At 50.1% G+C, this 16608-nt stretch overlaps 4 protein-coding genes across 4 annotated transcripts; 2 read left to right on the top strand and 2 right to left on the bottom strand.

The window, feature by feature from the left end:
• Positions 1-1907: 1907 nt before the first annotated feature.
• On the bottom strand, positions 1908-9173 carry PFICI_05805 (Pre-mRNA-processing-splicing factor 8; the record flags this gene model as incomplete). Its single annotated transcript, XM_007834386.1, has 3 exons — positions 1908-4167; positions 4245-4481; positions 4546-9173. 3 exons carry the CDS (start codon positions 9171-9173, stop codon positions 1908-1910), a joined length of 7125 nt encoding a protein of 2374 aa, XP_007832577.1.
• A 605-nt stretch (positions 9174-9778) lies between these two features.
• PFICI_05804 (60S ribosomal protein L34-B) lies at positions 9779-10559 on the top strand (the record flags this gene model as incomplete). Its single annotated transcript, XM_007834385.1, has 3 exons — positions 9779-9816; positions 9913-10036; positions 10371-10559. 3 exons carry the CDS (start codon positions 9779-9781, stop codon positions 10557-10559), a joined length of 351 nt encoding a protein of 116 aa, XP_007832576.1.
• A 660-nt stretch (positions 10560-11219) lies between these two features.
• Positions 11220-11981, bottom strand: PFICI_05803 (uncharacterized protein; the record flags this gene model as incomplete). Its single annotated transcript, XM_007834384.1, has 1 exon — positions 11220-11981. One exon carries the CDS (start codon positions 11979-11981, stop codon positions 11220-11222), a length of 762 nt encoding a protein of 253 aa, XP_007832575.1.
• A 2314-nt stretch (positions 11982-14295) lies between these two features.
• On the top strand, positions 14296-16291 carry PFICI_05802 (uncharacterized protein; the record flags this gene model as incomplete). Its single annotated transcript, XM_007834383.1, has 3 exons — positions 14296-14329; positions 14395-16034; positions 16091-16291. 3 exons carry the CDS (start codon positions 14296-14298, stop codon positions 16289-16291), a joined length of 1875 nt encoding a protein of 624 aa, XP_007832574.1.
• Between the last annotated feature and the right edge of the window lie 317 nt (positions 16292-16608).

Raw genomic sequence — 16608 nt, 5'->3', positions numbered from 1 at the left:
CCTCTGCCGCCTCCAACACATGAGGTTTCCACTTCTTGGCATGTACATGCAAAAAGGGTATGACTCTGGGGTACAACCGAGACACATTGTATCCAGCGAGCGCCACATCGCACTGTCGCACTTGAGGAGAAGTTAATTGACGCCAGAATACTTGTCATTCCTGTCGGATCTGCCAGAAGAAGAAAAAAAGGGGACTTGAATCCATCGACGGCCTGTCGCAGTGTCGCACTGGTCTAAATGGTGGCAGTGCAGGGTTTATGTAGGTACTTTCGTCGGGTCTCCCAAGGTGGATCGACTATATTATAATATTCATGATCTTCCACGTCGCAGTCCTTGAAGCGGTATCCTTTTGTTATTTTCCTTTCTCCGTCGCAGCTGTCGCACTCAATAACCTCATTAGCCTCACCTCGCCTGCTACCTACCACCATTTCGCACCATGATAGATTTTTGATGACGGCTGCCCAATAACCCCCCTGGCAGGTTGAAATACGCTCAGAATAATCGAGTCTTTTCTGGTTGCAAGCTTTGCCCGGATGTCTGTATATATAGGTGCTCAAGTGGCATTTGGAATCTTCGGGTGTTGCACACCACCCTTCATATTCTGAGATATTAAATTACATTATCATCATCTTAGGACTTTAGAGGACCTGACCATCATTTTTATTCAGATCGCCGATAGGAACTCGATCAGACCTACATTCTTCCATATCGTTACTTGCACAAGTGCCTAGCCTTCTTTCCCAGAGATACGCCTCTGTGACCCCAGCCTCACGCATTATCTCACATCTGTGGGTAGTCATTTACAAAGGCTACCTACCTTACCTTACATACATACATACATATCACTTTATTTTAGGGGTAGCGTTCCGCGGCAGGGCTGAGCCACAATTACTCACTTTACCATCCGGTCCCATCCCATCCCATTCATACCCATCCCATACCCACAGCCGACTCAACAGAAGATATACGATGTCGACTACCTCCGATATCTCACCAGCCGTGATCGTCGGTATCACCTTTGGTCTGGCATCTGTGTTCGTCGCGTTGATGGGCCTCTACTTCACGTATCGGAACTTCGCTTCCTCTCAGAAGGAAGAACAAGCTCAAACTGAAATACCTTATCACGAGCAACGCTGGCCGTCTCCCGAGCGAACACAGCCACCTCCGCCACAAGTCCCATCGCCCGTCTACGAACTGCCGGCATGGCCCCTGCCTGTACACCACGGTTCACCAGAGCAAGAGTGAACAAGACAGACAGCTCCTTGACAGCATCAACCATTCACTCCAACACACTCGAACGACTCCCGGACAGGCATACATCTTGAACCCGTCCAGCACCAAGCTCTGACAAAAGCGGCGACAGGAAACGAATTCGAACATAGATCTAAAAGGCATAAGCACGGTGGTGGCGTCAACTCTTGTATGGACTATACAACTTTGATTTTTATTCTTCTACCCCTTCTTATATAGTTGAGCATGGCGAGCGACGACAAACATAAGAGATAGACATTCAGGAATTGCATTTATTAGGGGCACAAGGAATTCATACAAGTTACAGTGGCAACCGACGAATATATCACCTACAACGGAGCATCTTGTCTATCACCAGTCTTTTCCAAATGTTTTGGCAAATCAAGCTTGAATATTACACAAGTTTCAAATTTTATGTCTGGTGATACAGAGCTATCAACATATGATTACACTTTCGCTCGTCCCAAACGTGTCCGCTGGGAAGAGAACAAGATCTTTTAGGTGTACTATCCCATAATCTGCTTTTGACAAATCAAACTCCTGAACGCCTACGATGATTTGCAACTGTCTTCTCATTCCTCATGCGGCGTCGACCCTAGGAATTTGTTCTTCCTTTTACCAGGTTCCATGACATCGTGTTGTTATTGCTCAGTCATTTAGGCAAACTGATCCTCCCGATCAACTCCGACTTCTTCCAGCTCAGCAAAGTTCTGGAAATGCAATGGGCGATGTACATCCGCATAAAAGGCCAGCGGAGTATCGAGCTTGACATCAACCTTCTTCTTCAGCAGTGCATCAAATCCTGCACCCATGAAGCTGTAGTTCCACTTGCCATTCTCGGGGACCAAGAAGAAGCCCTTGTACTTGGGGCTGAGCAGAAGCTGCTTCTTTACACCCATGGTTGTGACAAAACCTTGTGGCTGGTCGCTACCGAGATCCTTGTTCTCAGCACCCCAAGCAAAGCCGTCGGGTGTCAGACTCCAGGCAGAAAGAGAGACTGATCCAGGAGTAAAGAACACGTCGACTGTGATGGAAGCCGTCTTGCTGATGGAGGGGTTTTGATCAAGCAAGCGCGCGTGCTCGGTGACATCAGCAGCAGACATGTAAGGAAGCTCATTGCCAGCAATGGTGTGAATAACACCCAATGGCTCCATGTTGTTCAGGTACTCGTGCGACGGCAGCTGCTGGGGCAATGTAACATTGCGCAATCCACCAACCTGTGGCACCATGACAATACAGCGAATCTCCTTGACCTTGTCATCTGTGTCAGGGGCCGACGAACCGTAGAGGTAACCCGCAACCTGTACTCTCAGATCGGCAATAGTAATGAACTTCTTCAAAATGTTGCTTGGCATGATATACGTGATATCATCATTGTCACTATCGACGGGAGAGACGTAGAGGTTGTTGGAGCGGGTACGCAAGTTGGACGTCGCAATCGCGCGAGTGCGCCATTCCGTCTTTGAGGCGAAAGTTTGCTGCTCAAATTGAGACGTTGTGGTCACAATAATCTCTTCACCGCGGACATTTTGCGTCTTTGTAGTGACGGCAGTAAGCTGCTGTTGCTCCTGCTGCTGCTGCTCGATCTCTGCAGCTTGCTGTCTTTGGAGCGATGGTGCCGAGATTTCCATACCAAGAATGATATCTCGGACTTCGCTACTCGTCAAACTGGAAACGTTGACATTATTCTTTTTGCCGTAGTCATGCAAGATCAAATCACGCAGCTGCGTCTCCACCTTGATCCAATCCTCGTCAGATAGGGTAGGCCAAATGTGGTGATCTTGTGTGATCACAGTCTTGTCCGGCCGGAGAATGAGCTTGGTCTTATCTGGGTTGACATGTAGTGCACGCAGAATCAGCACCAAACGTGAGAAAGCCGTGTAAGAGGATATACTCTTCAGCCACTCATCGTACAGATTGAACAACACCATCTGTGGCTCAGTTGCTCGGAGAATCATATCACCAAGCTTCTCAACCTTCATGGCTGCCTGGAAGGGAAGCTGCAGCTCGGAAGCACGAATAGAGATGTTGGGGAAATCGAGCAGATGCACTTCCAGAGGATCCAAAAGACCCTTTCGGGTGACGATGAGCTCCTTCGGTTGTTCTTCGACCGGTAGAGATCGAATCAGCGCTGCAACTTCTTCGGCAGTCTTCCACTTGGCTAATTGACCGAGACGCTTCTGACCCGCCCAGACACTGGTGTGGATGATCTTCAGGAACAGCTGTCCTGTTCGGGGATTGAATATGAAGATGGCACCGTTGATGGGCTTGGTCGTCAAGTTACCTTCAAAGGTCTTGTGGATGGTGACACGGTATACATTGGTGTCATCAATGAAGAGTTTGGTCTGGTTGCTGAAGAGCTCCGAGTAGTTCTGCGAGTTCAGGAACTCTTGGTTGCTTTCAGAAGCATACAGTTGCAGACCCTTTCGAATACGCTCGCGAAGAACGTACAAGGCAGGGTTTGCCTTCATGATCTTGGCCATTGCCTGTTGCACAAGCACCTTGAGACCTGGGAAGTATTGACCGTAGGCAGAGTAGAGGTTGTATGCGAGATCGATACCAATCATCAGACCTGTGGGGGAGGGGTAGATACTCATGCTGTCGTTGGTATAGTCGAGGTACTTGGCACGCGTATAACGCTCAATGTCGTGGGAATCGTAGTCACCGTATCGCAGTTGCACATCGACCCAGAACTTGTTGGTCGTAGTTGGCTCAATGACATCCTTGGTGTCGTAAAGCAGCGAAGGTCTCGTGACGTTCCACTTGTTGCTCGCAAAGAGCAAGATGTCGGCGCAAGAACTGTTCATCTTGTACGACTTACGCGGGTGGATCGTCTCCTTCTGCACTGTTTCAATACCAAGGGACTCGAGCTCCTGATCGAATACTTGGCACAGATCCATCACGATACTCTCATGTCTACAAGATAGCCATATTAGCCTCACGTCTTGCGTCTTTTCTGCGATTAATAGAAAACCGCACAGAGAAGTACTTACATCTTTTGCCACAAATGGGCACGGAAGATTTGAATTAGAGAGATCTTCAGTGTGGGGATCTTGCCGTGCAAGAAGATACCTGTCAGATCAAGCTGGACCTGGAAACCGACATAGACGTTGGCTCTGTTGATTGTAGGCGACCACCAAAGTGTGAAACGACGATTGGGGATCTGGTTGAGACCGGATCTCTGGGCATTGGTCAATTTCTTGAACTTCATCGATTCTTCGAAACCGCTCCTGTTTATCGAGTCAGTATTTTGGTCAAATAATTTGCTGGCTTGGATTTGAGTGGTACACTTACGCTTTCTCCCAGAAAAGACCCTCCCATGATGGGAATCCTGTCGCCTTGAAGAGCGTGTGCTCCAAGATAGTCTCAACACCACCAAGCGCTTGAATGACATCAGTTCGGTAGGCATTGAGGTTCCACAACTTTCCATCATGTCGCTGACTTGTCCACCAGAAGGGGTTGCTCTTCATCAGCTGGTAGATCTTGAATTCACTGCGGACACGGAATCCCTTGTCGAAACTGAGAGTGCTTCGATCTTTCTGGAACAAGGTGTTGATACGGGGAAGACCACGGTCCCAGCTGTCCTCCAGATCTTCAAGTGTCAAACGACGGTTCTGGTTGTTCGCCTCCAGTCGCTTTTGGGAGTACTCAGTCCATACTCGCTGGGAGTCAATAAACTCTGCCTCCCAGGGGATAATGTATCGGAAGATATTGGGAATGAGCGTCTCTTCGTCATGTGTCATACCCGCACGATAATGCGTGACGCCAACATCGGTTTGTTTGGACCATCGCTTGTCGCTGGCAGGAATCAAGATGTGCGATCCGGAAATCATACCAAGACCACCAAGTTCCTTCGGCGTGTAAAACACAGCAGGAGGGAAACGAGAAGGCATCTTCGAGTTGAGACCGATCTTGACTCGTGTCTGGATCTTCGTCTCACACTTGACAATTGTATCGAGAAGATTTACTGTCGATACAGCTGCCTCACGGTAGTAGGTGAACAATGCAATCAGGGCCGTGTTCCACTTGTTGGCGATCTTGGTGAACGTGGTCGAACCAGATGACATGAGAATCTGACGGATACGGTTGTTGAACTTTTGGATGTCCTCTTCCGTTACCTGTAGGAAGGCATGCGCGGTGCGCTCCTTGGTCGTATTGTTCACCAAGGACCAAACACTGTCTTTGATGGGGAACTCGTCGTTCTGGTTCCTGATTTTGGGCAAGATACGGACTTCGAATCCACACATGGAGAACAACAGGTTCGGGTTGTCTCTGCTATAGACACTAGCAAAAGTGTCATCCCACTCAATGGTGGTGACCGATCGAGGAAGTCGGTTCTTCAGATCCCAGAAGACAGCCCTACCAAGGTTGACATCGTGCCGCATCAAGCGCATTCTCGAGTCACGCGGCCAACACTTCTTGCTCTTGTAGCCAATGACATTCTCAAAGTTGGGGTCTGGCTGCTCAGTCAAGAACCTCTGGATGAGGTCTCTTGATTCCTCCGCAGTAAATCTCAGGAAAACCCAGATCTTGTCGACGTAACGAGTGTACAAGCGGATAGGGTGCTTGGTTTCAGTTTCGTGGTCACGGAATTGGAGGAAATCATTAGGGCTGTTTGGCGGACCAGCGATTTCACTTGCTCTGTTGAGACCAAGGAGCAGCAGATCCAAAACCAAACCGTAGTACTGGAAGACAAAACCCGAGAACTGGAGACCACGGATCATACCATAGCCGTTGACGTGGTTCATGTCCTTGTACGTCAACTGAACATTGTTCTTTGCACTGATGTAGTCTGCAAGATTGTGATCCATGATCAATCTGAGAAGACGGTTGAGAAGGGTCAAGTCAATCTTCTCATAGACCTTGGACAGCTCGGTTTCAATCATGACATTGCACTCGCCATCGGCGGTTTCCCAGACTCTGTCGAGATTGTTGATGCCTTGCGCCCACTTGTATGTCAACAGCGGTGGTACCTCGGAATCCGACGGCTTGATCCAAGCCGGGAACAGATGACGCTGATCCGCTTGGTACCAGAGATATTGGTCAAGATAGGCATCACTGATCTTCTCGATGGGCTCAATGTCATAGACAGGGTTGATCGTGCTGTAATTGTCGTTCATGTCAATCTGGACTTCCTTGAAGGCGCGCTGGGTGAGGAGGAAACGCTTGATGCGTTCCAAGGTCGTGCCCGGGCTGTCATATGCCTGTTCGATCAAAGCAAGCTCTTCACGCTGGTTCTGGTTGAGGCGACCCTTGACTGAGTATGCTTCGCGCAACCTTTCCAGAGCAAGGATCAATATCTTGGTGTCATGCTTGTAAGAGACACTCGGGAACGGGATGGGAGTGAACTTTCGCGATTCAAGCCAGTGAACAGTGGTTGTGTAGATGGCAACAGCCTCTTCGGACGACACGTAGGGGCCATCCTTGAGGTAGTTGTGCTGTCTCTCCTGCTCGGCCTTCAACCAAAGTCGGGTCAAACGGCCGACGTTCTTCTTGGCGACAGTCTTGTCCACGGTGGCACCTCTCCTGATTCTCTCACGGTTGTAGTGAGCAACCGAGACCCACCAATCGGCCTTTGACTTGACGTAACGGAGAATGATATTCTCAATCGGTGCGGGCAAGCCAGGAACCTTCCAAGGAATGTTACTCTTCCAGCATCTCCAGGCCTCTGAAAGATGCTGCAAGATGGTGTTGACCTTGTTCTGCTTGATACCTTCGGGCATCATGTCCATCAAGTCTGCCATGACGGAAGCACGCAGCTCGAGATCAAAGTGTGACTCGACACGCTGTTTTGTGACAGTCTTGGCGACTCCCTTGCTGTGGCGACCCTCGAACTGACGAGACAGCAAGTTTCCAAGCCATCTCTCCAACAGGGGGATGATACCACGCATGAAGAAAAGCCAGACTCTCCAAGCAGGCGCCCAGAAACCACAACCGGGGCCCTTGCCAACGGGGCCACTGTTGAAGCGGTAGTAGATCAGATGCTTCAGATCCTTGCAAGATCGAATCTGGTGCATCAGCTTGTACTTGTATCGGTACATACCAGTCAATTGACCAACGTGATTGAAAGCATACAAGATTCCATCAGCCAATTGGAACGCATCAATGTTGCCAAGACGGTACTGGACTTGAGCATCGACGATGAGCTTGGTCAACCGCAGAATTTCACGCATCAGATGGAAAGCGTTACCGAAACGCGACTTCTTTCGCTCCTTGGTGGTCAGGGTCTTGACCGGCTTGAGGTTGAAATTGTAGTCAAGGTGAAGGTAAGTCAAGTTCTTGCGGTGGATGAGTAGATTCAGCATATTGAAACCTTGCCGGCAAACCTGAAGACCTGCTTCGACCCAATCAATGGTGGTCTGTTGGAAGAATTTTGTTTGCTTGAGACTCTTGAGCAGGTTCTGCTTGTTTTGAGCCTTTGGTGGCTTTGTGTGCAACTCATTCAGGACATAGGTCTTGAGGAGCTTCTGGTACGATACCCTGACCTTCACAGGCTGCTTGGGCGGGCAATGCTCCAGATACCACTGTTTCACAAGAGGCACATCTTGAGCACGAACCATGCGACCGGATCGCCGGTCAAAGGGGAACGGGGCCCACCAGAGACCGATCGCTGCAGATGTATCTTCATTGTACAGCTCCTCGTCCGCCAAGAACGGCTCAACGCCGGCGGGGAGCTCGAATGCGTCATCTTCGGCTTCCTCGATGTTGCCAGGGCCGAACAACTCGTCCTCATGACTGATGCTAATATTCTTGGGAGCAACTGAGCGAGACGAAATTGGGTTGATTGATGGATCAAAGAGGAAGGCTGGAAGGCTAGGATCATCTGTCTTGGTATACACAACCTGAGGATGCGAGTACCAGTTGAAGTGTACGCTTCGGGGCAGTGAGTTATAGAGATAGGGGTATGCGACCCGTGACTCTGTTCGGATGGGGTTTCTGAAGATGATTCTGTCAATTGCATTGAACTCGCCAAAGTCTTCGTCGTTTGGATCTATGTCCTTGTACAGAGGTTCGAATCTGGGGCCACCTGGAAGAGCAACATTCAGCGCTTTGGCTGTCAGGAAACTCTTCATGTCGAACAAGAAGAAGTAGTTTGGATCGTAGTTTTCACTTAGCAGTGGTCTGCTCAGACGATGCAATGCTGCCATCTGTTGAAGGTTCAAGTTCCATGTCTTGTAACTCGGGCCATTGACATGCGATGTGTCGAGCAAAGGTCTATGGTCGTAAAACCATTCATAGACTGCAGCATCCTCGTCTTCGTCGAGCTCCATCTGAATGGGCTCAAGGGGTTCAACATCCTCGATGTTCTCGGACCAAGACAATGGCGGCTCCTCATCGTCGAACGGCGGAAATCTCATACGCTTAAACAAGCGACGATCACTCTTCTCTTTTCGCATCGTCAACCACATCGTCGCCCATTGTGCATGGAAAACCGGCTCGATGACTCTTGGGATTTCGTTGACAAGCGTCAAGCAACCGTTTACGTGGTATAGGACCTTGACCTCACGAGCTGACTCCCAAGGCATTGGCATGTTCTCGAGAAGCTTCAAGACGGCATGAGGCATGAACTTCAAAGCACCGAGATAACTTCGTTTGTCACTTGTGTACTTCTTTTGCGAAACATCACCGATATCCTTGACAATCTTGCGCAGATGTTCGGGCGGCATGTCTGCCTTTTGCGTTTCCACGAATCCGCCCTTGCGCTTCTCGCCGAAGCGGTTCTTCTGCATGCGTAGCCATTCCGTCTTCTTCTGAGCAAACTTGGCGATATGAGGATCAGTCGGCGGCCGATATCCTGGCGGCGGGGGCGCTGGAGCTCCTGGCGGAGGAGGAAGAAAATCTGATGGGGGGCCAGGAGGCGGCGGAGGAGGTGGAGGAGGACCCCATCCTGGAGGAGGCGGAGGCGGCTGGAAGTTGGACATGTTGCTCAGTCACACGTCGGCGATGATTGATTTTGTATGGTTCGTCGCTTTCGCGCCGCGAGCCCGGTCGCGATGGACCTAATTATGCTGGTCGCAGTCTATACCCAAATACCTTGTCGCTATTTGGGAACCTGGAATAAAAGTGCAAACATGCACAGGTCGAGGTCGCGCGAAAGGTTGATGTTGGTGACCTTTGCGGACTTGGCGATGGGTTTGGATAATGCTGTCGCCTCACGTCGAGAAAAAGTTCTAGGCTGCCCAGAGCTTGAAGTCGCGATTGCCATTCAATGACCCCAACTAGCTTCAACGACACGTGACCCTGAGACGTGCTGAAGGTCCAAGCTCCTAGAATGTGGCTAGTGGCTGTTTCAGTTTGTGGCTGTTATGGCTGTGCACGGCCGCCACTTTTTCTCTGCCCCCGCTTGTGCAGTCTGGCCATGCCATTGGTCAAATCGTGTCTTGGGGCCTTGCACACAATTATTTTCGCAAAATCCAAATTTCAGTAAGGATCTGAAGACGGAACCAGACCTCGAGCTTTAGATTTTCCACCCAACGCCCAACGCCGGAATCATCTCGACAGTCTCACGCCAGACAATACCGCCAAGATGCCGAACAACAGAGTCACCTACCGCACCCGCAACCCGTATGTTTGCTCCCATCGATTCTCTGCGATTTTGTCCCAGTCGGAAAAAAGAGTTGGCAGTTATGGGGGAGCCAAGGGCTGATCTGGAAATTTTAGCTACAACACCTCCTCCAACCTCACCCGCATCGTCAAGACCCCCGGTGGTGAGCTGAGAGCTCTGCACATTCGCAAGCGCGGTACTGCCCCCAAGTGCGGTGACTGCGGTACCAAGCTCCCTGGTGTAAGTCTTATTCACCAGCAACCCGACCCGGCGATCATTCCGATGAGCAAGTGGGCAAATGTGGAGGAATCATGGCAAGAGACGAGGCACCAAAGGTCGACAATTCTATCCCACACGGACTTGAATCTTTACGCGATAAACAATTCGAAACGGCTCAATTGCGCGTCTTGAAAGATGCAATCAGCATTCAACCTAGATCTACGACATTCATGCACTGCAGAATCACTGCAAGCCTCTGAAGATTGACGAACCGCCACCGACCGACTGCCACTTGCTCATCAATGATCGTCAAGCAAACAACGATCTTGCTTCAAGTACTAACATGTTTTTTCAGGTCCCTGCCCTGCGCCCCCGCGAGTACGCTCAGATCTCGCACCCCAAGAAGACTGTCCAGCGCGCCTACGGTGGTTCCAGATGCGGTAACTGCGTGCGCGACCGCATCGTCCGTGCTTTCTTGATCGAGGAGCAGAAGATCGTCAAGAAGGTGCTCAAGGAGCAGGAGGGCGCCAGCAAGAAGAAATAAATGGACACTTCACGATAAAAAGGGAATGACAACGGTGGAGAGTTTTCGGTCCGTCTACATTGCTTTAGGTGTTCAAACGGGGACAGGGCATTCGCATGTGTAAAGGACTCGCATCATTATAAGAGATCCTCGACTACTGTTTCTAGGGCGTCTTTGAGTGTCTAGATGATCGGAATGGAATAAACGACGTCAAGACATCACTTTTACGAGATTGGGCATATGCGAGACTCGTTTGAGCATTTTCTCACATTCAATCGTGTGGCATGATGTAGGCCGGGGCCGCATGATCCAGTGCTTTCCGTGTATCGAGGTTGCAGATATTTGGCACAAGAGACCTCTGACTGAGTGACACCACTCCTTGGACAACGTGTCACATTATTCTACCATCGAAATGAGTCATTGACCAAAGACTGGTACAGGGCAACGATTCCATTGGCTTGCTCCTATTTGAGTATCATGCGTTGAAGCGTCTAAACTCGTAGACTTGCATGTCCAGAACGCGCAATTGTAGACCACTCGTACGTACGTACGTGTGGTATAATTGGCCCTGATGGGTGATACCGTCTCTCATCATTATGAATGGTACAAATATAATACAGAAGTCCCTGAATTGGGTACAAGGCCATTCCTCGCATGGAGTCGACTTTTGTGGTAAACATTCTATTCGTGTGTGATTTCTCCTTCGTCGTCGCTAGGCGCTCCCTGGCCCTCGACCCAACCAATGGGTATCAATGCGGCGGCAACATCATCGACGCCGCGCTCGGTTGCCAAAAGGTTAAACTGAGCAGCCGCGTTCCTCGTATCCAGCACCTCGACCCGTATGCCCAGGGCGCTTACGGCTTTCCTCAGCTCGGGGCTCAGCGGTCTGTTCTCGGGTCCTACGCCCAGAATCAGCAAGTCTGGCCGCGGCCAGAGGTGCGCAAACAGGCTGAGACTCGGCGGCGGGACGTCGTATTGGCCCTTTTTGTTCTGCAGGCGCGGCTTGCCTTCCGACGCCGACGGGGAGAGCTCCCAGGGCCGCCACCGAAAGGCCTCGCCGCCGATCAGAATAATGCCCGAGCCGTCCGTCACCCGCGCGCCGCTGTTGAGCACAAAGCCCGAGGACATGCAAATGTCGACCGACGTCGAGGGCGCGGGGATGTTGCCGAGGACGTCGAGGAGTCCTAGACTCGTGGCTGCCGGGTTGCCGCCGGGCTGCTGTGCGCGGGAGGCGTGGACTGAGGGTGTGGTGTGGAAGGAGGCGACGGACCCCCTCGAGGACTGGTTCGGGGCGACTGGCTGTTGATTCCTCAAGTTCAAGCTGCAGCGTGCCCGTACGCTCGCACTTGTGCTGTGAGAGATGTGCCGACAGCCCGCTGCTGCACGTGGGAGGATCGAGTTCGATGCGCCAGCAGGGCGACAGATGCGTAGTGTAGATGCCATTGTATTAGAAACTGATCAGTGCCAGTTGTCACCTTGGTGGGCAGCTTGGCATGGTGTACACGGGTATTGATGGTGTAAAATTGGAGCGAGCTTCAATTTGGCGCTCGAGCTCTCCAACTTTAGACGAGCAGCATTAACATTGGTGGTGTTGTCTGAACGTCATGGATCTCCTTGTGGGAAAAAAAGCGTCGGCGGTTTTCGAAAGGTCGGGAAGCCGATCCACCCAGGTGTGCTATCCAATACCAGAGCGCCTATTGCTCACCGAGGCATCAAAACAGCAAAGTGCACATACAGATGGGACATGCGACAATCGGCCATAATGGGATGAGGCTAACAAATTGCCGGACCTTGTTCTTTAGATACTGGTAATTAATTTTTGCCAATCCTCAAATTAGTTACAGCCTTGGGCTATCCATTTTGTCCCTGTATATATGGAGTGTTGTAAGCTCAGGACAACTATAAAGCTCGAGCTCACGGTTCACTTAATAACATGACTCGGGAGCGGTCGATGTCGAAAGCCAATTGCCTCGACCACATGGAGTATGATTCCTCCCCGATAGGTCGTCCAAGACACGTAGGTCCGCGCCGGTCCGCAGCGCAATGTGTTGGAAATATGACAGATAACATTTGGGGTTACAGCAAAGCAGTGCTGCGTGTACAACCTCGAGCACGGATAAAAGCGGTCATAAGAAAAGGGGGGGAACAGAGTCAAAAAATATGGTACCTAAAGTTTAGCAAATGTTGGTAAGTTTGAGCACAGTCGAAATGTGCATACTATCTGCCCAAAAACTGTGGCTGTCAAGATGATTGTAACAAGATGGCAAATATCCAAATAAGCTTCACTTGCATATAGGTCAAGCTATAATTGTTTCGCATGCTTCTAAAAAGGTCGGGTAATTGCAATGATGTGAAACAGGGAAGACCAGAGAAAATCACCTATTGGTACCTAGGTTAGGTACGTAGGTAGGCATCAATTCTGCAAAAGAGAGAGATGGCGGATTGTATGTGCATAAAGTCTGATCGCCATGAATGCCGTGTATTCCGTAAAGGTGAATCCTTCTCACTCATCACCAGTCTCACTCGCTCCCAAAGAGAAAAAAAAATGCTTCGGTGGGGGGCTTAGGTACATTCTAGAGGAGAAAAGACCACCAACCAGCCTTATATTCGCCATGGGCTCTACAGGGCTGCCCATTGGCTCGGCAGACCTTTTAGTCCAATCAGAGAGCGTGCGCCCGGCTCACCCTGCTCACCGGCACCCCACGGTTCTCGCACGTTGGGCTGCTATGACGATCCGTTGGCCGGCAAAAAGCTATGACATCGCCTCCAAGAAATACTGTTAAAGTTGGTTGAAGCAGCAGCTGCGAATCTGCATCTGGCATCTGCAACCTGCATTTTCTATTGCATCTGCATCGCATCAGTCAGCAGGCAAGCAGGAATGTAAGCCAGTCTGCCTCTAGCCTCTCTCTGCCCTTCGCACTGATAACCGACCGGCTCTTTTCTCACCACCAACATACCGTGGGTGCGCGCTACTTCCGCTGCCAGCTTATCATCCTTCAGCAATCCCACTACCACCTCACAATTTTTATTTTTTATTTTCTTTGTCCCCCCCCAGATCAAATGTCAATTTTCATGTCTCATCTTTTCTAAAGGGGACTCCAGGACTTTATCTTTCAAAGCTACCTAACTAATCACATCTTTGCAGCGGTACAATCCAGAATACTATACCTGCCTCTATCCATCTATGTATGCCAAAAAGAAGCGGCTTCCACAAGAGTCATTATCGCCAGCTTGGATAAAATAGTACTATAATCACACCAGGCAAGACTGTACTCCATCGGCTAACCAAGGTACCCAGATAGACCCACGACCAAAAGACCCTAAATTTCCAACTGGGATTGCAATTCCCTTTTACTCGGCGTTTTGGCTGTCTGCACCTATCCTAAATTTGAAGGCTCGCCGTCGCTCCAGGTTGCACTTCCATATTTTGTGGTCGCTGCTGTGACCTACTTACCAAAGCCGGGTGCTTTCCTTGCCGCCTTGGCTTTATAGTTGGCTGGTACCACTGTCATCCGTCCTCGAATCGGTTCATCTGCTGGAAAACAACTTCGCCTCAACATTTCTCGCATTGTCAAAGTAAGACAGACACTTTGTTACATTATTCAAGACCAAGACAGTTCTTTTCTCTCTGACAGATAAACACCTGTCCACAAATCGTACTCGAGACTCGTTTATCATTTTGTATAACCACCAAGTCGACATTGCTAACTTGCCCCGAACAAGTTGTATTCGCCACGGTTTTTGTTCCGGCTCCACCATGGCTCAAACGTCACGGTCGAAATCACATGATGGTTTGTCAATCACCTTGCATTGTAGCGGGCCCTTGAATGCCGGTTTTGCTGACTTCCTCTACTAGTATCAAACCCTGAAGAGACGGATCCAGCTCTTCTCAGGGATCATACCCAGTTCAGAAATTACAAAATCAAAAACTTTGATTTCCCAAAAGTCCGCGTATTTTTCCGGCCGCGGCCCAAGATTGATGAATTCCCCCAGCATCCTGCTACGTTGCCATTGCTAGTCTTCATTCATGGCCTGGGCGGACAAGCATCTCAGTTCTCTGGGCTTATATCCAGTCTCTGCAACAATGCTTCCTGCCTGGCAGTTGATTTGCCAGGATGTGGACGCTCCGCCTTCAGCCCTCAACACTGGAAAGCATACGAGCCCACCGTAATGGTTGCTTTACTCGAGACCATCATTCAGGAGTACCGCGACGGGGAACATAACCAGGGAGTCATTCTAATCGGCCATAGTATGGGATCCGTACTCGCAGCCAGACTGGCGAATCCAGGGGCGTCTCATGACACCGACCTTACACCCCACATTTTGGGAGTCATTGGTATCTGTCCTCAATCTGGGCCGCCTTCTGAAAAGGCAAGCTCCAAATTGCGAAAGCTACTTTGGCTTCCGACATGGCTATTCGATCTCCTCCGCCGATGGGATCGAAGAGGCGGAACAAACAGCCCGAGCGTTCTACGGATAGCCGGCCGAGAAGCGCACCGTGAACTTAGAGAGTTACAATATGTTTTCAACAGGCAGAGCTCCAGTCCTGTGTTTCGTAGGTTCGCATGGGGCTGTCTCTCGTCTTACACTGCCGGCCAACCAGTTGGAGGCCTGTTCGGAGAGCCTACCTGGGCGGGACTGAATCTCCCAGTCTACCTCATTGGGGCCAAGAACGATAACATCACCCAGCCTGAGGAGGTTGACAAGATCAAAGCACTGATCAATGATCAAGAAGAGAATTCCACCGCAAATAGTGGCGCTAAAGAGTCTCAAAAGGTCCCCCAGCACATCTCGACCAACGAAGTCCTGACTAAAACGAGCTCATCCAACTCCAGCGGTGCTTTTGGGGAGGCTACAATACCTGCTCTTACCAATACGAAACCCCGCGAGAAGCTTCCTCAGTCAATCAGCGATATCACTGCTGAGAATTTCCAACCTAAGGGACCCACAGCCAATTCTGAGGATAGTTCTGATGAAGTAATCACACCACGAGACACCGGGGAGTCGCCCGTGGCTATCCCTCCCCTCGAACTTCGCCCTACGAAATTTGTAGCATCCAGGGTCCTAGCAAATGCCAATCATACCGTCTTGTACGACCCGAAAACAGTTCGCGTTGTATCTGGCTTGATCTCTGATTTCATTATACTTCACATCACGGGCAGGTTTGATTTGAGCTGGCAGCTGCAGCACCTTAACCGCCTAGGAAAATGGGAGCTGAAGAATCTTCAAAAATGGCAGTCGGTTCAACCTGTTTCGGATCTGATTGCCCATCGTTTCCGTGCGATGAAAACTCTCCGTGAAGTCGATGACGAGCATTCACCTCAAAACTTTGCAAGCAAATGGGGAGGTGAAGTTAAGGCTATCATTGATATTAGCAAAGACAACCCGGCTTACGATCCAAGAGGCTTGGAGCAAGCGGGTATCCAATATCACAAGCTTCCGTCGGTGTCCAAGATCCCACCAACTGATCAGGACGTTCAAAACTTTATCAGTTTGGTACGTTTATTGTCCCTGAAACTGACTATATGTGTCTTGTACTTACCTATTTGAAGGTCTCGCGATTGGAATTAGAGCTATTGCCTAATCATGTCTCGGAAGGACGAGATGACCCAAAGGTACATACCATTGGCGTTCACTGTCACTATGGCTTCAATCGGACGGGCTTTCTCATTGTCTCTTATTTGGTTGAGGCGATGGGAATGCCCGTTCAAACCGCGATCGCTGAATTTGCCAAAGCTCGGCCTCCTGGGTAAGTGATCCAAAGTGTTTTATTGTCACGTCTTGCGCAATCTCACGAATGACGTTGCGCTTGTGGCGGACTAAACTTCCTACAACCGTCGTGGCAACATCTGCGTTGCACCCAGTACATTTCCTAAACCTGGACCGAGGAAATATCAAGCTAACATATTTCAAATAATAAGCATTCGGCATTCGCATTTCTTGGATCGACTGGAGAACAAGTACTCCGATTGTTAGACACAGGTATTCAACCAACGGGTTCTTACCCCAGGAGGAGAACAAGAAACTGTTGATCCGGTTCGACGGTGAAATTCAAGGCCTCTAGCACAGC

Source organism: Pestalotiopsis fici (assembly GCF_000516985.1).
Source record: "Pestalotiopsis fici W106-1 unplaced genomic scaffold PFICI_Scf_3, whole genome shotgun sequence".
Classification (NCBI taxonomy): Eukaryota; Fungi; Ascomycota; class Sordariomycetes; order Amphisphaeriales; family Sporocadaceae; genus Pestalotiopsis; species Pestalotiopsis fici.
Note: the sequence above shows the minus strand (reverse complement) of the source record. Positions and strands in the feature narration are given on the sequence as shown.